Below are 22,221 nucleotides of genomic sequence, written 5' to 3'. Positions count from 1 at the left end.
GAGGATCGTGCGAAACGCACAGGACGTGGGGTGTTTGTTTGTGAGATCGTTTATTTTTCGATCTGCTTGCTTCTGCGGTAGAGTCGTACACTTCATTTCAAAGGCCTTCAAAAGGTCCCACCCACCCCACTCGCTTCCCCCTTTTAAATCCACTGTGCGAGCGAGATATGAAAACATAAACAAGAAGATTATTACAACCTTCCCATGCCCAAGCCGGTGGCGCATTCGTGGCGTAGCGGTACCGCGCGATGGATGATGATTTTTCGCTTCGAATGCAAAACAGCAGAAGTAACTACCAACAGAAAAAAATGTGCTGCGCGATATCGTTCGTCCGTTTTGCTGCTGATGGCAATGATGGCGTCGATGGCAATGATGGCCCATGATGATGGCCCGATCGTACCCGTACACCACACTCAGGCGCTCGCTTGATGGGTTAATTATTTTTAGCGAGATGCGAGATGAATTGGTTCCGCTGCGTATCGTGTTTGCGTGCGGTGCCGAAATGGTAACCGCGCGGGACAGGACGAGAGACATGGTGGAAAGGGTACGTGCGGGCTGGGCGGTTTGTTTTTCTTCGTTGCGTGGAAGCGGCGGCCAGTGCGGCGGGACGGATGGTTGTACAAGTGGTTGCTGGTTTTCTCTACTTAGCACCTAGCACTCGTCTTGCGGCTCTACAGTGCGGGTAATAAGTGTAAGGAGATTATTACATTAAATAAAGATTGCTGTGGTGGATCGTTGGAGGGTTATACATTTGGTTATTTAGAAAGCAATTTAGAATATATTAACCAATTTACAAGGTGGACAGGGGTTTCAGTATAACTGGTTGCTAACAGGAAGTTATAAAACAGTTATATTTAATAAATAAAAGTTTGGCATGAATAAGATCTCAACAGAATTCTAACGGAGGTTTTTGATACTAAATGCTACAAAAAATATGCAAAATTCGTTTTATTGGTTAAATAAAATGAAATCAAAGTCACCAAACAATGAAATTCTTACAGCAAAAACTAAACCCTTGTTAGATGAGTTTTTATTCAATGTTTCAAATATTTTGATGATCTAAATGTTTCGGTCAAATAACACATATTCATGTTTGAATGAAGTGAACGTAGCTTTGGAAAATGTACTTTAAACCCTTTTTGCTTATTTTCGAATTACTTATTGAGAAGTTACGAGCTTAAGAACTGCTTAAAAGAATTACATTGATAAAATGTTTCAAACGAACAATTATATCAATTGTGCAGCTTTTTTATAAAAAATATGAGTATTCTATATTGTATTATGAATATTTAAAATGTTTTTCTCTACTGTTACCACAATATGTATGCCAAGCTTATAGTGATAATACTAAATATTCAAATCTGCCTAAAGAGTTTATGCTGGACAAATCAAACATAAAATATAACAAAACCAAACACAAAAGATGACAATTTTGCATACTTTTATAATAATTAGTTACAAAAAGAACATTGGTTGTTGATGCAGAATTATCATTACCTTTCTAAGAAGCCATTTCCCTTGAACTATGATGTGATCATGTTATTATCATCAAACATTGTTCAGCTATACTTCTAGTCCGCAGATTTCTAATGAAACACAATACGCCCGGTATATGAGAAATCCCTAGAGGGAATGCTATTTTGGTCTTCATCTGCTGGCAGATAAACGTGCTGGACTTGCTATGAGTCGAGTGGCTCATTATATACCTTTTGCGGTATCATTCATTCACAGAAAGGTACAGCCCTTGGCATGATGTTTTCATTCTCGTTGCTCTCATCTCTGTTAAACTCTATCCTCTGCCAACTCATCGTTCAGCTCAATACTGCTTCATCTTATTCGAGCTTACATCTCACAGTCATTCAAATCAAACTGCAATAGTACGACTGCCAAGGGTATCGTACTACCGCAAATGCTTAATAAGGCAAAGCTTTCCTCCGTACAACGCACCGGTCAAGAGAGTGGCAGTAGCACAAATTGCCACCAAACAAGCCACACACGGAGTGAAAGTGGTTCACTTGTTTTCACTTGTCCTACACTTTAAGAGGCACAACAGCTCTCACCTATTTTTTTGTTTTTTTTTTTTTCGATGACACCAACGCACTCGCCAAGGTGCCAGAGATGATCAGTACGATTCATTCGCAAAGCATACCGAACCACCCAACCAGGCACAAAGCTGTGTAGAGCTTGCTCCCAGCGGCCCTTAAGCAGTCTCGGTCGTTGTATCGCTCGGTCTTACCTTCCTTGCTTCGCTGAGCTTTCCACTGACGTCATGCGGAGGAGGACACTCCTTACAGTATGGTAGCGCTCCCATGCAAAACTATGTTCATGTCTGGTGCCGTAAGGTATGGTGCCTTATTATCCATCTTACCTCAACGCTATGTCATGAGTCTCGCTAGTGAGCTAGCCCACTGTTGCGCGGAAAGTGTTCTTCCACGCTGTTCCGACACCGTACCACCCCGTGGCACATCCGGCCGCTGGGATTGCATGAATTGTTAACGGTGTTTGAAGCATTCCCCTCGCAGGCCAAGCCAAGGTTGACATTACCATCCGCTACCCGGTTAAACCCGGTTGCAGAGAAAAGGGGCCACATTGTTCCAGTGCTGTGCTAGTGTTCGGGGTGCGGGACGCGTGCGGGTGTCACCTTAGGAGCTATGTTCATAATTCATGAGATTAGAAATAAGCTCGGCGGCCGGGGTGGTAAGAAAGAGAACCCGACGAAACCGTCACTGTAAGCGAAAGGGTAAAAACACAGACAGAAAGGAAGAGCAAACTTAACTGCTGAGCGAACATGCTACTTACCAGTGTCTTGGTACTTTCACTCACGCATGGACGGTGAAGAAGCTGTACAAGGTGTTTGAATGTGTGCCGGTTTGTAGGGGCTTTCAAGATTGGACACATTCTGCACTTCAAGCTACAGAAAGTCAAAGGGCCAAAGACGGGCCCAAGTGTAGCGCTCATGCTCGTGTAAGCTCGTCCCTCTTGCTGCTGGCCATCGTTCGATCATCGCCGGTGTGCCAGTAGTTTGTGGGTTTTGTAGCTGCAACTGCAAGTCAAGCTCAGACCTGTGGCAGACCGTAAAGTGCATATGGCAGCGATGGTTTAAAATTTCCCTCCGCCCCCGGGTTTCCTCAGATTAGCCTAAACGGGAGCGCGTATGCACCTCGGTGCCGTGTTTGATAATTTGATATCTCTGATCCATTTGACCCTACCTGGCTAGGTGTGTGTTTGTGCTAGGAGAGGGAGGAGGTTGCAGGTTGCCCTAGATAATGCCCGGATTGTCATGCAGTCTGCATTATGGTTTGAGATGCCCTCGTCCGAGCGACTTTGCGCAGAGTTTATGCATTTTTCCTACAGTGCATTCTGCAGGCAACGGTGCGCGTTTGTGCTGGTGTGTAGTTTTGATAAATAGTTTATGCTTTGTAGTTTACTTTAATGAATGATATCATGGCACTGTCTTCTGAGAAATTTACCATCAAAGTGCAGTAAGCGGGCGACGAGGGCTTTGGAGCTGTAGCAAATCATCCTACACTGCTTGCTGCAAGCAGATCGTAGCGAAGATAGTCAGGTTGGGTATGGTTAGGAAATGAATAAATATATAAATATCAAAATGAACTTTTTAATATTATTCATACTTTTTGTACTCTTATCAGCGCTTTGGTGAGTAAGTACAGGCAAGCAGTATAACTGTGGAAAAGCATGGGGAAACATGATGAGAAGATATGTTCTGATGATTTACTTCATCATATCAGCTAATTTTAATGAACGAGCTGTGGCATTTTCCCACAAGTTTTGACATTTTCTTCAATTTTTTATGTTCTATTGTAAGTATGTTTAACGAGGCTATACGGCTCGTTTCTTTTTAAAACAGACAAACATTAAATTACTAATTAACAGTATATGTAAAAATTATAATTTACAATCTTCTTTGTTACTGTTCTGTTGATTAAATGAATAATTTTGAACCAAATATATGAACACGAAAAAAATCCCTTTTATTACCATGTTTTTAAAGTATTTTTTATGATCTTTGTTATGGGGGTTTCCCGTTTAAAAGTAATGCTTAAAGATTACAATTCCATCTTACATAAATAAAATAGTTTTAGCACAAACAAATAAACGATTCAACTGCTTTATACATTTGTATCATGGCGAAAACCTTAAACCTATCAATCCTTCGCGCAACTGTCCGTCCGCAGTCGCAGTTTGCTTCCCTGTAAAAGCAAAAGTATCATCATTCATCCCTTTATCGTATTACCTTAACCGTCACGAAATGACGCGGCCCACAGTCAAACTTTACAGCTACCGGTCGGAGTGCAGATAAAATGGGTTGACCACCTTCAAGATTCACCCCTGACTGTCCCCCCCCCCCCCAAAGTCAGCGGGAGGAAAGGCCAGCCGCCAATTTGACCACAAACCAACATCAGGGCATGCATCTGGTTTTGGTCGTACATGAGGTTAAATTTTGCCTTCGGTTTTACATTTCGGCTGCTTCTACGAAGGAAAAGACGGTAGATGTCCCTAACGGTGCCCGTATCAGGGCGAAAGGTTAACGAACGACGCAATTCGACGCCGTTTCTGGTCGATGAAGGGAAGGGGCTGGGTAGAGCGAACATGTTTCCAGGGTGGGAGAAAAAGCGCGCGCAAGGAAACAATGTTGTTCCTGGTATTCCTTCAGGAAAAGCATTTTCAACCATTTTGAGGGACAGAGAGAGAGAGCGCACAAACAAATGTGCTCCCATTCTCTGAGATTTCCCGATAACTTTCCCGGTTCTCGTTGTGTGAGTGCCTGGTGCGCATGTGAGTGTGTCTGTGTGTGCAGGGAATCGAGAACGTGGAACTCATTGTTGGCTCAAGTGTGCCTTGCCTTTCTCTTCGTTCTATGGATTTTTACTCACTCGTTCCTCCTGTCCGCGCTTATCGGCGTAGTCGGAAAAGCAGAATCACAACAAACAAAGCAAGCGCGTGATGGCACAACAGAGACACTCAAACACTCGCGCCCTTTTTCTGAGCAACAATGTTTTCGTTGCTCCGAGAATGGGGTGTACTAAGTGGGTGCCCTATTCGAACAAGCTCAGGAAAGCAGGTCGGCCTGCTCCTTGTAATAGAAGAACACAAAAAAAAGAGAGTATGAAGGCAAATGTATGACGTACTTAGGAAACCCTACCAATCCACCCAGGGTCGAGCGTCGCTCCCGGTCGCCCATGCTTTCCCGTACCTACCTACCACTCACCCATGCCAGCCCGCATCGAGTTCTGCACGAGTGATAAAAGAGTCCGGCCCCGTACCGGAGTCCCTTTTCTTCCCTTCTCTCCTTCGTCGTTCGCGCACCGGAATGGTGAATGAGTCCCACGCATCAGGGCTGCGCTTATCGATGGCGTACGGGCTGTGGCGCATTTCAGTTTACCTTCGTTGCTCGAACAGCTCACTAGGTTGGTTGTCCGTTTTGACCGCTTCCACAACGAAATACTAACGACGTCATTCGGTGTCCTCCGTTAAGGGTGGTTATCTGTTTGCCATCGTTGCACATCCAAATTTTTGACATGTTTTTAGTGTGTAGTGTGCAGAAAAAGAATAAAAACGTGAACGAATGGTAGAAACGGAAGAAAAACAAACACAAACGATGAGAAATTAGTGAACCAGCACCGCTGAATCTACTCCCCAACGGCCCCCAAACGTGTGGCGACTGTGGTGTGGAATTCAGGCGGAAAAGCATTGTCAGGCCGAGCCCATTCCATTCCCACTGCTGTTTGGCTTCTGTTTGATTCGCTTTTGCAAATTGCAGCTTGGCAGAAGGGAAGAAAGCACAGCAAAAAAACACGCCAAGCACGCTTTTGTCCACCCACAGAACAATAGCTGCCAGTGGGGTGGCAATGGTTGTGGACTGAATTCTGCTTTTCCGTCTCGATTTTGAATTCCGCCACATTGCCCGCCAGGTCAACGGTTGAGGGAAAACTGAATGTGTGTGTGTGTGTGTACGTGTGCCATAGGGGTCTGCGTCGTTCGCTTTCCAGTGATATGGCGTTGAGTGCAGTGAAAACAAAGGCAAACTTTTCCCCAGGGAGGAGGCTTTATGAGATTTTAGTGCTAGGATAGATTTTTTAAATATTTTTCCAAATTTTCATAATTTTATTCTATAAAAACATCACTAGCAAAACAACAAATGTGTAAGAAGCAGAGGAAGATATCATACGCGCAGTGATTGTGGTGAGAGTGATAAAGCTTGACATCTATTTGTGAGTAAGCAGCTTAACAAGTTAACGCGCAAAATAGTGACATAAAGCTTCTGAAATCAAGTCACCAACGTTTTTGCGTAGTTACGTACAGGCGAAACGAAAACCAAAAAAATAACATAATCAGCCGGAACCAGTTTAGGGTGAAGAAACGCATAAAACCGACACAAAAAAGAGGCACAGGAAGTTGATCCCTTTGAACAAGCACCCTAACATCAACACACACATACACCTGCAGCTACCCTACGGAAGAACATCCATCCAGCAGCAGCGCCAGCAGAACCGGGAGGATGGAAAAGCCGAAAGTGAACGACACAGCATCGGCCATTCCGGTGGGTTCTCCATCGGCGAAGGGCGTTCATGTACGTATCTACTGCTGTCGTTGGGTGATGTTGGGTGGGGAACGAAGGGAGTGGTTTCATTCCATGATGGCGAGGCGCAGCGAAACCTAGAACAGACATTTCAGCGACGGTAAGAAGGACGTTGCCAATATCCTGTTGTAGCGAAAGCAGAACGCGAGCAGGTTGTTTCTCCCTGGCTGGCGAACGTAGGCAGCAGCAGCTCGCTTGGTTCTCTTTCGCTAGGCACGTTGTATTTTATGGCCACCTAATCTGTATTCCGTTTAGGTTGACTTAACGTTGGGATACAAAATGGTTGGTTGGTTGGTTGGTTGACGAGACAAGTGAAAACAGTTTTTCGCTCGAAAACTCCAGATGAATGGGATGTTGTTAGAAGGGCTTTTACGCTGTAGGGTTGCAATGGTATGTTGTTTTGAATAGGTGTTGCTATAATCGATTGGGGCAATTACAGCATGGTGCCAATTTGCGCCGTTTTTTGGAATGAATGGGTACTATCAAAAAACAAACACAGAAAAACATGCGAACAAGATGCAAGACAATATGGAATTTATTCTGAGCGCCTATACTTGTCTTTTGAACCTAGCCAACTGCTAGTTAAGTAGCTATGCAACTAGAAAGGTATGAGTAAATGAAGGACTATTTATGACTGCAAAGGTTTTGTAAAAAAGGTAGCAGAATATCAGAGTTGATAACATATCAAGAGATTGATTACAGCTTTCAAGGAGATGTCCTGGCAGCATTATACCCAGCTAAAGCTTATGCTTATGTATTATGGTTATTTATGTTTTTTAATGCCTCAGCATTGTGATACACTTTCCAATAGTATGGTGAATAAACGAAGAACATTAATTCGCTGCAAGTATCGCTTGACGTTCTATCCTACATATTGTTAAGAGCCAAATGTGTGTGTGTTTTTTTACTAATTTCAAAGAGAAAAAAATATGCCAAGAGAACTCATATTTGTTGCATATTTGTTACGCTGTTAGGTTTATTTTATTTGTCAGATTGTGATTGTGATCGTTTAAGTCTTACAGTAGACTGCTTTCCAAAATGTTCCCCACTTGTATTAGCGTACAATTCTTAATTACAATACATTAGATCAATCAATTCGGGCCGGTCTGGTGGTACAGTCGTCAACTCGAACGGCTTAACAACATGCCCATCATGGGTTCGAGCCCCGAATAGACCATGCCCCCATACGTAGGACTGACTATCCTGCTACGGTAACAAAAAGTCACTGAAAGCCAAGCCCACTTCAGTAGTGGGTACAGGCAGGCCTTGAACGGCAGTGGTTGTTGTCCCACAAGAAGAAGAAGAAGAAGATCAATCAATTCATCTAATTTAGACCCGTTTTATATTTTAAGCGAGATAGCTGAAATTTCAGCCTGACAGTGAAATAATATTTATTATCCGGGTTGTTCATTCATTCGATAGTTACGTTCCGCCATTTGGGATTTCAAAGAAAGATTTTTTCAAGGAAAGACTTTTCAAGGAAGAAAGGCTGAAATAATCCAAGCTGCAAATCTGAGGCAATTTTAACGTGTGATTTTGTATCCAATGATCATCAGTCACCAACAGTCAAACTCCATGTAAAAAAGCGAGCCAAAATCGTAAAACCTTCCATAGCTTAATCCAAAGGATTGTTTTACCTACCGAACAGGCAATAGAAATGAATGGAGTCCTAGTCATTGCATCTTTTTTTGTTTTGCATAGACAAAGATTATCACAGCTATGCGATACTAAAGGCGTCAATTAAAAAGTTGTGGTTAAAAACTCTTAATTTTCTTCAAAACAGTTGTCAAATTCAGTATTACGTTCACAAGGTTTTTTTTGTTGAATATATTAATCATAATAATAAGCAATACGATAGTTTTGAGATGCTATTCCTAAATAAAAAAATATAATAATTCAAAATAAGATTTTCTACATTGTTTTACAACAGTTTTACTGGATCTATAATAACCTCAAACGTTGATGTATTCTATAATTCTTCTTCTATGGCACAACAACCGTTGTCGGTCATGGCCTGCCTGTACCACACACTAATAGGGAGCTAGGCATTCAGTGACATATTGATTTACCCTTAGCAGGATAGTCAGTCCTACAGTTCATTTGGGGTTTGAACCCATTACGGGCATGTTGTTAAGTCGTACGAGTAAACCACTGTACCACCAGACCGGCCATTCTATACATGCATGCTGATAATGTTCGCCGTTAAACATTAGTTTTTCTCCGAACGCGTATCACCGTCAAAAAGTTGATAAAACTGTTGTTCCATCTTCCCATGGATGGAAAATCGATTCTTCGTTGATACTGATGCATTGAACCAGTGCACGGAATACACCACCGAATAGCAAATGAACTTTCGAAAACTTTATAATAACAGACGAAGCAACTCTTGCCATTTCTCCGAATCCACCGAAAGCAAACGAATAATTGATCATTTAAAGCTACCCGGGCACGGTTCTAACGATGAATGATCATCATTTTAATATGCAGGACGCTGAACGCCCAGCATTATACAAATAGTCTGCACAATAACAAAAAAAGAAAAAAAGTCAAGCAATATTAAGCAACGCTCCCTTTTCGGTGTGTATTCTGTCCGTCGATTTCCCCAACGGCGAACGATTCCACATCCCTAAACCATCGGTGTCCCCTTTTTATTCCATCCATGGTACGCTGTGCCATTCGCATCACCCGATGAGATGATAAATGACAACCACACCAGACCCTTACGAACGCTGTGACGCCACATTCACGAGCGTTCTGCAGCGAGTTTAATATTTGTATCGCCCTCCAGCAAAGCGAGGCACAAAAAGCCTACCAGCCTACCAAAGGCATCGGGGATGGGGGAGGGAGCGCACGTTTTCTGCACTCATAATGTGCAGGCTACAAAATGAGGTCGACACTGATGTTGCTGAAGCGCATTCCAGGGAGGGAGTGGGGGGGAATGTTAGGCTTTGTGCATGCGGCAGCAGCAGCAGCAGACACTGTTTGCGGCTCAAACAGTGCATGCTTTTGTGGAAGTCTTTCCGGGTAGGGAAAAGTGCCATGGCTGGGGAAAAATAATCAACAACAGCGAATGAAGAATTGATACCCGGGCAGAGTGAATGTGAATGGGAGGAAGAAAAAAAAAACGAAACAAGCCGGTAAAAGGGAACTGTCCTAGAAAAAGTGCCCCCAGGATGAGGGACGGCAAAGGCAAATGAGAGCTGTGAAAAAGTTTTACAGTGACGTAGACGAACCGATTGAAGAAAGGAAAAAAATGGAACCAAAGCATATGGAAACGGAGAAGAAAGCAAAAAAAAAAGTTGTGCAAAAAATATTAAACCAGAGAACGTCACACGATGGCGAGATGAGCAGAAAGTGTCCTGATAACTTTGTTTTTTTGTTTGGTCCCTCAAAATTGTTATCCATCCATCGTGAAAAATTGGCACGCGACTAGTTTGATGGAGAAACTTTCAAAAAAAAAAGTGTGAGCCAACGGCAAGGTAAACGGCGAGAGCTGAAAATGTGTATATAATATTTATGATTGCATTTTGTTTTTTTGTTTTATCAAGCGCCATTCCCCTTATTGACAAACGCTAAATTGAATGAGACGAACGAAGACAGCCAGCTCCCGGCCCATCCGAAACTGTGATGTGTTTCCGAACCGTGGATTGATGATGTTGTGCTCCTGGTTGTTACCCCTTTCGCGTACTTGTGCCTCGTTGCGGGTACGTCAACTCGAATCACGCCCGCCCGTAATCACGATGCGGGCTTATCGATTATTTCGTGTTTGGCCATTGTCTTTGGTCGTTTCAATGGCTTCGGGAAACCTAAACCTTTGGTTCGACTGATCGGCTGATAAATGGTGGAAGCGATTAGACGCACGATACTGCTGTTTATCATTACCCGTGCGCTTCGCAGCGCATATCATGCGTATGTGTGAGTGTGTGAGTTTTTTGACGGATTTAAAGTGAAAACAAATGTGACCGATTAAAAAGACCGGGAAGGGTAATGTATTCATGGAGCATTTGGTAAGACAAAAGCTCCTGCCGTCGCTTTTCTCGCAGTCACGTCACAAATGGGTTACTGATTTATGATTCACATCCACTGCAAAACCAATTACTCTTGCTGCACTCTATAAATCACTGCAAGCAGATGGTTTATTCCAACACCGTACTGTATGTAATCAAGCCGAGTCATTTTGTGACCGTGTGCAATGGAGACGCATTTCCTGTCATGGAGACGCCTGGTAGCTGTGGACGATCTCTTGAACGATCTTTATGAAGTGAACCAAGCTTCAAATTGTAGGAAGCAGAGGCACTACATTTCAACATTGATTACCAAATTCACTCACCCATTGCAAAGAATCATCCCTGTTTCCCAAGGGTGAGGATTGATGAACAGTCCGGAAATTGGTAGTCTCCGGCCAGTAGTTCCGAGCGGTAGCTTCCTCGAAACGCTCCACCCGTAATTAAGTGCATGCTTATGCATATTCTAGCCTGAAGAAGCTTTCAAGCAACATGTATTCAGCCTGCGTTAGGGATGGATGTTATAGTTTTCATCATTAAGTATCTGAGGGGCATCGGCGCTGTATGGGAAGTGGGTTTCTGTCCATTTGCCGTTTTGCCTGTTTTGAATAAAGTCGCCCAGAGCGTGCTAGAGAAGAACGGACCGAAGGCATACATAATGTAGGCGGGTATAAGAGCGCCTTAAGACTACTAGGGATTGCTTTTTACTTTGCACGAGAAGTCGAGCTCAAGAGTTGTTGAAAATGTTAACAGAGGCTGTCTTTCGCATCCTTGTGGAGCGTAAATAACATGGTAACTGGTTGCATGTAAAAGCTTTTCGGAGAAATTAAAGATTAGGTATTCAACAATCAAAGAAGTGGTCCTTACTGGTTTAACAGAGTTGTATAAAAGTTTTAGATTAATAAACAGCTTAGCAAACGAAAGTGCTGCAGGTCCTAGCTAATATCAGTACAAAATTAACTAACCCAAACAATGGTTTAAAATTATGTAAAGATTTAACTTTAGTATCACAATATGACATTGCAAAAAGACATGGACGATATGGTATAATTTCACGAATTAGCTTAGCCTAGCTCAATGAACAAAACGTATGTCTCACAAACCAAAAAAGCATTGAAAAAAGCCCAAACACATCACACGCAGATCAACACAACATACGTAGACGGACGGCTGTCAGTATGCTTACTAAACCGGTCGAAACCAATGATCGTAACGATGAGTACGAGATGCTTCTGCTTCAACTGACAGCTGACAGGTTTCTTATTGAACGTAACAATCTTCCCAATAAATCGTTTTTCCAAGTAAAGACAACTAAACTTAACCTTCGCCGAACGTACACTCACAAACGAGTAGGTGTGTGCAGTTCGGGCAGGGATGCGGGCCCGGCGACAAGCATGTTTGCACGATCGATCAAATCGCAAAGAAATCACGTCCATTACGAGTATCACCATTGGGGCTGGCAGTGTTGATGTTTGACGATTGCGTTGCTTCATCATCTGCTCGCGTGCCCATTCGCCCACTCGATGCTTCACGATGCCTTAATTCGTTACGACGATCGACCACAACGAGAACGTGGCCAGTATGCTAAATGTTTGAATGTGACCCCATCCTCGGGTAAACGTGGTCCGCTGAGCTGGTTGGTACGATACTAAACGATGGATGCGGCGGGTGCGTTTGAAGGCGGCTTTGTCTCTACTGCGGATGGAAGATGTATTTGGGGATGTACGATGATGTCAATGCTTTAACACTAGAAGCAGTTTTTTTTGCGACTCATTCGCAGAAAACGTGCTTTTCTTTTGCTCCTCAAACTGGTGCGTCTGTGACTCGAGCAAGTGGATGGATGAAGTGAACAATAAAAACGAATGACGTTGAGGGCATGGTTACGCTGACTGAATTGAGCAAGAATGAAGTTGTGGTACGGGTAGAAAAGGAGTAGTCAAAATGTACGTGAAGGATAGTGAATGAGTTTATGCGATTGAACCATAAACCAAGCAATCATCCAATGCGTACCACATCAGCTGGTTGTCGACGTATAGTGATAAAAAGATATGATGATAACGATGAATGTCATTGTGGTTGATCTTTTGTGATGCATCTACAGCAGTGTCTTGTATTATTTTTGTAAAAATGGACAGTGAAAAGCGGAACGTAAAAGTGTTTGTTAAGCAATACTGTTGTTCACAGTGCATCGAGCAGCGCGTACTTTAATTGATTGCAATTTATTCGGAATGATGCAACATCAGCAGCTGATAGTGCGAAATGTCATAACAACAGCCCAGTATTGACATTGTAGTTCCTGTGCACTTTACATTAAGTGCAACTACTGTCGGGCCATCGAAGAAGGGTGGGTTTGCCATGCGATCGTTTTATCGCATCAAGTGCGTTTGGCGACAGCACTTGAGACACAGCGACGGACATCACTCATACGGCATCTGATTTGATACAAACTATCGACACAAACTATTGATTAATTTGTGGTGTGTGCAACGTTTTTGAAAATCCATCAAGTGTTGTGATAATGTGGTTAGGTAATGTTGTTAGCGGTGCTTTAATTTGTTATCTCCATGCGGAAAAGTGTTGTTTGCACAAAGTTTTGCTCTATAGCCTTTGCGAAATTGATTCCAGTTGCTAGGGAAGTAGAGTTTTGGTCAAATTGTTTTGTTTGTTTACTGACCAAATGGACTGTACTGTTGTTTTTCAATGAATTTAACTTCAGATAGTAATCAAACAAAAGCAATTCAACTTCCACCTAAGATCGAAAGGTGTAACTTTCCATTAAAATAAAAGTAAATTGAAGAAAACAGCTTTTTGCGAGGCCATTGCAAAAATCTGACTTTCAAATTTGGCAAAACTGTCCACTATATGAGCAAAAGCACACAAAAAAAGAGAAAAAGATCAAAATAAATAATCTTTGTTTTGACGTAACGCCCCATGTCGCCATTCCGGCCTATACAGGCTTTTGAGACTTATTAGTGTTATGTATCCGGATAGTTAGTCCACGGGGAGACGGTGTGATTGGGAAAACGGGTAATTTAAAAATAATTTTAAATCGATGTAGATTGTTACGGCATATATGTACAACATTATTTATTGACAGATTTGTTAAGATTATTCTGGATTAAAAAAAGCTCACATTTTTATAAATGAGTCCAGATGATGAGGACGTGGCAGTAAGCCTTTGGAACCCATTTCGACGTAATATATTACGTTTTACGTTTAATAATTACGTCTAACCTTAGGCTGTAGTATAAATTGCTTATTAAATGGTTCTTCTTTACATATTGGAATCCATGAGATGCTAGCACCTCTCTCCATTTAAACAGAATCTATGATGCGCTTTTCGTATAGTCATCGGAAAAATCATAAGGCTGCTTGAAAGGTGTAGGATAGAGACAAATTTCGATCTCGATGATGTAACCCGATATCGACCAATTTTCCTAAATCAATTCTGCTCAGATAGGTGCTACTCGTACTTCAAAAATGATATTTATATAAAATGAATGTTCGTTATTTTAGTGTTGAACATTACCGAAGTTGCTGCAGTCGCAGGAAGATGCTTGATTTGTTATAGCTATGAAATGTGCCTTGGCAATGATTTATTAGTAGAGCAGTATATCTACAATTTTACAAGCATTTTTTTCTGTTGCAATAAAAATGCTTAACAAACCTCTAAACAAATTTCCTTTCCCATCGGATTTCCTTCATTTCTCAAAAAGGTTTACTTTATCAGCTATCATTTATGCATGAAATTCGATATTTTCGATGCTCGCCCGCTTTCCTCTTCCGATACAAATGGCTCCGCTCACCACCACTTCTTGCTAAGCTCGAGGTTAAAGAACTGGTACGTATCCGGTCCGTGGGCCCTTTAACTCGTATTACGCTCTACCTTTCGGCTTAACCGAAGTAACTGATGGATAATTGATTAATCCGAAGGGATTCCCACGATTTGCCGGGACAGTATCCCAACCTGTACTGCGGTGGTGGCTGTAAGCGATATGGCCATGGGAAACGGCCTTTTTCCCCCCTTCCATCATCAACCTTTCCAGATGGAGAACAAAGCGTCCTAAAAAGCGTCCTGCTACGTTAAGCCTCCAGCCCTAGGCCGTGGGCTGGGTGTGTCATTTTTTATGCGGATCCATTTGGCCGTTGCCGATCGATACGCGTGGTATCAAATTTCCATCTTTGTTTGGCGGGTATAGTGTACACAGGGGTCACCGCGACAGGGCTGTGCCATTGTGGGTTGTTTCCAAACCAAAAACAAAAAAACCAATGTTTCACCTCATTTAACCACCAACACATACACATTGATAAATGCACGATGCTTGGTTAGAGAGTGTTGATTGAATTTTGCTCACCAATTTGTATCGCCCCGCATCGAAGCAAAACGATACAGACGCATAAAAATAGTATCGAAATGGAAGTGATGCGCATGCATTCCGTTCTAGCTTACGTTCGCTTGTGCCATGGACCGCAGGGCCAATAGACCGCACACAAGAAAGAGCGACAGAGAACGCCACACAAAACAAAACACAACCAGCTTCGGCGATGATGATTTGTGGAGCTAATTTAAACGTTCAACCACCACGCTTCAACCAATCACTGCCAATCGAGCGGAAGCTGACGGATGGGAAGCCCATTTCCAATCAGGATGGTCAGGCGGAGGCGGAGTGTAACCCTGACCGAGTTGCAGGGGAGCAGCGGGAGAAGCGGGCGATGAAAATTCCAATAATTTCAATTCCAATATGGGGGGGCAATGCAAATCAATCGAACTGCTGTTTGCTAGCGGGCTTGCGGGAGGTTTTCACACCAATCTCAGACGATGCGCAAATGCTGGCCGTTCAGTCTTTGCTGAACTATCAACGCAACTGGCGATCCGTCCCAGTCCAAAAGGCGGTCGAAAAGTTCTTCGCGATCGTGTGTGACACGTGTGTGTGTGTGATCAGTTTGATAGTGGCAGTGGTATTATTTTTGGTGAACTTTACGGTTGCTTTAATTTCCCTAGAATCATAATCAATACCTGCCTTAGTGAGATTCACAGTGCTGTGCTTTCGAAAGTGACGCAAACGATGCTTTTATTACGCATTGGCCCAGCGGGAGCAACAGTATCGCTTCAATCATAATTCCAATTCCAATTATACGCAAACGCTTCGGGTTATTAGTGGTGTTCGGTGCGTTCATCACTCTTACCAGCCCTTCGCCCTTCGCCGCGTAGAGTACAGTAGAGTGAGCTGCTCCGTAGCAAGCGAGCCGTGATGTGGTGCAATTTATTGACCATGAAAGCAGCCCAACATTAAGCGAACATAAAAGAGCGGGCTGGAAAGCGAACAATCGTGTTTGCTTAGTGGCGTGCGGCGGTGATTGCGTGGTGCGTTCGCGCTGCCAAAGGACGAGAAACGTGGCAGCTTGATGGATGTCTCTAGACAAAGATGTTTACCGTGAGCGGTTAAGATGGTTAAGATGAGGCACCGTGCGGCGTCATTTACAAATGTGATATTCGAGAAGCTCTTCGAGGCACAACGGCAGCGTGGTGGAGATTGTTTTCACTCGCCAGTTTCTTTGTGTGATTGATGAAGAATGTTTCCGTGCTTTTTGGGTGGTTCCGCGGACTTGAGCTGCTTAATGGTGTATGGTTTTAATAGCAAATTAAGCTTTATTGGTGTCCATGGCCAAGTCAGTTCTAGGGTTAGCGTAAACAATTAGATTGAATTGAAATGTTTAAGTTTATAAATAGGTTTATTTCCGCGTTTGTGGCTATTTCAGTAACCTAGAAGCCGCAAGTAAAACAAACATCATGCTTTATGCTTTAAGGTGGCGGCAAAATTTAATAATAATAATCAGATATTGTTTTTACTCATTTTATAAAACATTTAATCTTTCCTACTCTTTTAAAAGCATGAAACTTCTCAAACTGTGTTTACAAATTACGAAGCGAACAAATCACCAACTAACTCCTCATCCGGCTCAAGCCAGCTCCGTGCAGTGCTGGCCAGCTCATGGCTGCTAGCAACTGGAATCGCTCCACTGCTGTTGCTGTGCACACTGCCTGCCTGTCTTAACTGGCTTCGAGCGCGAGAAAAGCGATTTAATTTAAAAGCAATTATCTGCAATTGAAAAGTTCATTGCAACGCACATGCTGCCAATAAACCGGCTGGCACGGACGCACATGTAGCTGCCAGGCGTCAACACGCCACAGCCTTCAGTCACGCCTAGGTTGGGACGGTAGCCGATCCCAAGCTAGCTTTCTTTCGATCGATCGAACGAACTTTCGTTGATTGGAAATTGATCGGAAATGAAGTTTTCTGCGTCGTAATTTCGGTTTGTGCTTGGCTGGTGGCAGTGAAGCGAGGAGAGAAGCAACCGAAGATGTTGTTTTCACTAAATGCGATTGATGGAGAGCTGGAGTGTGTGAGTGTGTGTTTTCTCTGCACGAGCAAGGGTACTTTATTTATAGCACTTGATTGCGGAATGAAACCATCGTCGAGATGCGGTTAAGTGCATTTTCGCATAATTCATACAAGTGCAGTCCCAGTTGTGATGTGTGCGGTGTTAGGCAGCTCCATTGAACGGTGAAGAGCAGTAGGTTTGTTTGCTCTGGATTGATAAATGAAATTCAACCATAACAAAAACAAGGATTAGAGAAAATTTCCCAACTTTGATTGAATTGAGCTATTCATGCAATTCGAGGCTATAGGATAAATTGAGTGTTTGTTTCAATGTTTATGTTTATCCAATTTTAGTTTTTGAAATTTTATCTCATCATGAAGCAAGTTGAAACTAAGCTGAAACTAGATTCTATATTTAATTCAGAAACAAACAGCTCAAACAAATTTAAGTAAAAACTCCCTACACTGTTTTAAATGAATTAGTTGAGATGTGTAGGATGGTTTGGTGTTAAACAACATTATACACTTTGCAATTTTTAGTAAGTGTTACAAGTTTTCCTTTTTTACATTTTATGCTGTACTGTGCTCAAAAATCTACTCTATTAACAACATTTAAGGTTGCTAAATGATAATAAATAACCAAAAAAAGCTAAGGGAAAGGTTGTTCGAAATGGAACTATACCGGTAGTAGACCAGATACATATCAAAGGGAAACGTTGGCGATCAAACGACGATCATCAAATGACGATCTGTAGTCAATAACTAAATTCACCATAATGACTTTGACTCAAATGATAGGAAGCAATAAATAAAAGCTGTAAATTGATATTGATATTAAAACACATTAGCTCATGTTATGCTAATGCATCACAATTAACAATTTTTTGTTATGTCTTTTTTTTAAATTCTCTGCCCAGTTACAGCAGTTACCATAACATTTCCACCGATTTTTTGTTTTGCTCCTGAACACTTCATTACCTATGCATTGCGTTGCTTGACGACTTTTTATTAAACTTGCCTAGTGAGTGACTGCCGGGTCGAGAGCACTCAATCTCCATTTGCGCTGATTAATCGCTCCATTACGTTCGCTTCTTTCTGGGCTATTTTCGAGTGATTTTGTCTAACTGTCAGCCACAGACCATTTCTTTCCATCGCTCGAAAAGACGCTCCTCTTTTTTTTCATCCCTTGTTGTTATGCAGATGAGCTATTATCCTGTCAGCCCGTTCGTATCGTTAAAGTTAATTCCGTTCCATCCGCGATGCCTATCGAGACGTAGTTAAAACACCGAAAGCTTGTTCGTGACTGGAAGGATTGAAAAAAAAATTGTTGTGGAAAACATCTCAAACATAGCTAAACAAAATCGCAACCGGTAAAACAAAAATAGACGACGCTTTTAAATCGAGGACACTAGGAAATGGGCACGAACGCTCCAAGCCTATCGTTTGCTGTGCCAGGCGCACCATTTACGGTCCGGTTCGCACCTTGCTTCGGTGACGTGGTGCCCCGCCGTACACAGAGCCATTCCTTCGTGTATTTCCGTGACGGTGCTGCAAAACGTTCCGAGTCACGTAACGAAATGTGCTCCAAGTGCTCGAAAGTCTATCGATGGAACGGTGATTGCATATCGCAACGGCGCCACAGCAAACGACCACTCACACGAGAAGCTCTTCGGCTTCTTGTTCCCCGACTGCACGAAGCATCGTTGAACATGGAACCTCGATAAGTGGCCACTTGTTGACGTTGGCACTGAAAGGCATTTCCTGGCCGAATTCAATCGAATCGGTACGGTACGGTAACGGAAAAGGCCAGCGGGACGCGGGTTCTTGCACTTTCACGCCTAACAAACTTTTTCGTGTCGAGGTTCCCGATCGTCCGCCGTGCGCGTCCATTTCGTCCTTCGCTCGCTCGTCGTTAAGATTCGCCAGTTGTTGCCCGCTGTGCGCGGCAAAGGCATATGTTTACGCTTGCTGTAAAATAAATATTAGCTTGCTGTTAAAATGAGCCCACCCACCGGGCAGCCACGAAGGACGAGCGAAAGTAAGGACGCTCAGGTGTGGTGAGCTTGGAAAGTGAAAGGGTTCCGATGTGGCTGTCAATATTGAACAAATGGGAAGCGTGGTAGCGAGCGAGCGGTTGATTGTTTGCTAGCAGGGTGCAGCAGCGGAAATGGTAGAAGCGCACGAGCCAAACATGCGGGCCCGAGGATGAAATTGAAACTCAAATATTGACCGAGAGCAATGGAAAAAAGCGCATTTTTGTGTGTGGGTGTGCAACGTTCGATAAGGAATGTAAAATTGTGAAAGTGTTCGATGGAATCGATGGATGGAAAGAAATTGTTAGGAATGTGTAGGAAACATAGGAAAAAGTTTATTTTTTGACAAGGTGATTCAGGACGTATGAACCAAGCAGCCATCCAAAACTGGAAACATTCTTTACCAATACATAATGTCATTTAAATGGTATTAGAACAATGACCGATATTTTTTTATATTTTATCTTCAATTATCATGTTTTTGCGTTATAATTAATTATGTACATTACGATTACGAATTCGTTACAAAATTGTCCACAATAACAGAACAAAAATGATGTCAAATTTATAAAAAAGCGTTAATAAAGACAGCCATCATAATATTTTTTTTATTGTTATTAGCTGCATAATATGGGTTAAAATTAAATCCATTGAAAATATCGTTTATCAGTCAATTTGAAAATAAGAAAAATCATTTGTTGAAAAATCATAACATAATACTCACCTATATAATTGCTAGAATATGTTAAAATATTAAAACAAAATAAAGCAAAGCATTGGAATATCAATCAAAACAAGAAAAAGATCATAGAGTGTTTAAGATTGATATAATTGTTTATTCTCTGAAAGCACCCCTTAAAGTGGATTGTAAAGTGTGTGTATATTTGTGTGTTTATCTGTAATGTGGCTGCAAACAAGCACGGCAACACGAGCATTCTGTAGAACTTTCAATCTAAACCCAACGCCCGTCCGGTAAACAGAAGCGCAACAAGTTGAGTTACAACAAAGTGAAACGATAAATAAGAATACAAAAAAAATCATAAAATTGACCCTAAATAAAACAGGGAAGCCAAGAAACTGTGTGCGAAGTGACCGAGGCGAAAACTTTCCCGTAACGAAGCGCACGGCAGAAAGCGGAGTCTACACACAGCGACGGCATCAGCGAAAACCGGAACCGCTCGCTTCATAGCATCGTAACGCAGCGTTCGATTTATGTTTGTGCTGCCAAATGGGACGACGGGTAAATGCGAAAAATATGTTTCAAATGCCTGTATTACCGTGTGAGCGTGGGTAATCGTACGGTGGGAGGGAGGAAGCGAAGTGTGCAGAGCAGGGAAACGAAAGTGCAAGAATTCTTTTTACAAGTGACTGAGTTTTTCATGCAAATTAAACAATGCATTCGAGTGGGTATAGCTTTTCCTGTTGCTTTCCAACTAACACACACACACATTCCCTTTATCGTACGATAGCGTCCAGATGGATCAGGTTGATTTAGCTCATGGATTATTCATCCTTCACCACATACCCAGGGCGGTACGAATCGGAGTCGCTGAGCTGCCGCACCGGAACGGATCCAATCCAGGCACAATGCGCGAGTAGGAGTTTTCATAAATTTTCAATAGCAGTACCACTCGAGCGAGTGAAATATGGACGGCACTATGTGCATGGGCAAGAAATTGATTCGAGTGACTTAATGGAATTGTGCAAAATCGGCACTACGCAAATGTGTTGGTTTTTTTTCTGTAAATGGCAACACAAACAATCTGTATAATGGTGTGGTTCATCAGTGTTAAAGTCTCATATAAACAGATGCCTTTACAGATGCATCTTGAACCGTCAGAGCTGCAAAGCTTTGGCGATAAGAGAGTAGTAGGAAGCAGTATATCTTCATCCGTCATTGTGTTGTGAATTGTACACCGGCAAACAAAGGAAAAAAAGCAGATGAAATTGGAAAACTGGATTTTCTCCAGAGAAATATAGCATTTCGCTTGGTAAACAGAAACCATTTGTGATGCCCCTCGTTGACAAGCTGAACTGGGGCATTGAGATTTATCGTTGATTGCACTGTGAATGGATAGTGTCATGGATAGGTGTGGCATAGGATGATCAGATTAGGATTAGGAGGTTCTGCTTTCATTCATGTTTTGTGAAGCCTTCTATAGCTTTGCTTTAAAGCATTATAGAAAAGCAAGTATGTAACGTATTTTAAGTCATACTTTGAAAGGTGATCGAAAGAAGTAATATGGGTCAACCAAGTAACTAGTTCAACAATAAAAAATATAATAAAAGGGAATCTGATTCATCTTTATTTCGCATCTCTAAATGCAGTTCAATAATCTAATTCAATAGAATTCCTGCACGATGCTCGCCTGCCACCGGTTCTAATACATTCCACTGAGCGAATGCTTACATTGAGTTGGAAAACATGACACTGGCAATGTAACATTCATCTCAATACTTGCCGTCCTGATTGTGACAACGTGTGAAACCGGCATCAAGTATCTCGTTCAAGATAACTTAGCATCCTCTGCATCGCATTACTGTATGCAGAGTGCCGGATCCCTTTCACTCCAGCCTTCTTCCACCATCGGTCGTCTGCAGTGGAGGATGCAATTTGAATGTAATGGCCGCTTGCTGATTGCAATTTTCGATCGATCCATCCCGGCTTGGGCTTGGGTGGGCGGACTCGGACGTGTTTGTATCACGACGAGTGCCTCAATGCAGGGCCGTGTGTATGGGCGGGCTGTGTTTTATGATGCGATATTGATTTCGTTTGATGAATGTATAAACCCTTCGTTAACGATTATCCATCATGTGATAAGATAATTTCCCCCACGGGTCCACGGGATAATGAAGCGGGAGAGACACGAGAGGGCTGTAATGCAATTATATTGCCTGGGTGTTGATTAATGTTAACATCGGCTTAAGTTTGACATGTGCGCTGAAGGGTGTAATAAATGTACAAATGAAGTTCGTCGATGCAAGCTTAACGTTTATTTAATAGTGATTTTTGTTCTGTTCCTTTTTTTCATTTATCCCACAGCGCTATGCAGTTAATACGGAGAAGAGCGGTGAAATCATCGTCACAGTGCAGGTAAGCTACAAAAAGGACTCAAACATCATTTAGTAGCCATGAATGTAATAAAATTAACGCATTATTTTTGACTTCAAAACGTCCAACATAAACATTGGAAAACCTA

At 42.4% G+C, this 22,221-nt stretch overlaps 1 protein-coding gene across 18 annotated transcripts in view; it reads left to right on the top strand.

Moving 5' to 3' along the window:
* LOC1273910 (uncharacterized protein ZK1073.1) overlaps positions 1 to 22,221 on the top strand; it is a 47,822-nt gene that overhangs the window by 17,239 nt on the left and 8,362 nt on the right. For 10 of the 18 annotated variants that reach the window (XM_061641603.1, XM_061641597.1, XM_061641602.1 and 7 more), the window contains exon 3: positions 22,065 to 22,115. In XM_061641603.1, coding sequence (XP_061497587.1) covers positions 22,065 to 22,115 — 51 coding nt within the window. Of the gene's footprint in view, positions 1 to 5,294; positions 5,499 to 6,149; positions 6,593 to 15,450; positions 15,589 to 19,870; positions 20,262 to 22,064; positions 22,116 to 22,221 lie in introns of those variants that run through there. The other 8 variants (XM_061641605.1, XM_061641604.1, XM_061641592.1 and 5 more) reach the window with 7 other exon arrangements.

The sequence above is a fragment of the Anopheles gambiae genome, chromosome 2 (assembly GCF_943734735.2).
Source record: "Anopheles gambiae chromosome 2, idAnoGambNW_F1_1, whole genome shotgun sequence".
Classification (NCBI taxonomy): domain Eukaryota; kingdom Metazoa; phylum Arthropoda; class Insecta; order Diptera; family Culicidae; genus Anopheles; species Anopheles gambiae.
The sequence above is the reverse complement of the archived record's forward strand: the minus strand, read 5'-3'. Positions and strand labels throughout refer to the sequence as shown.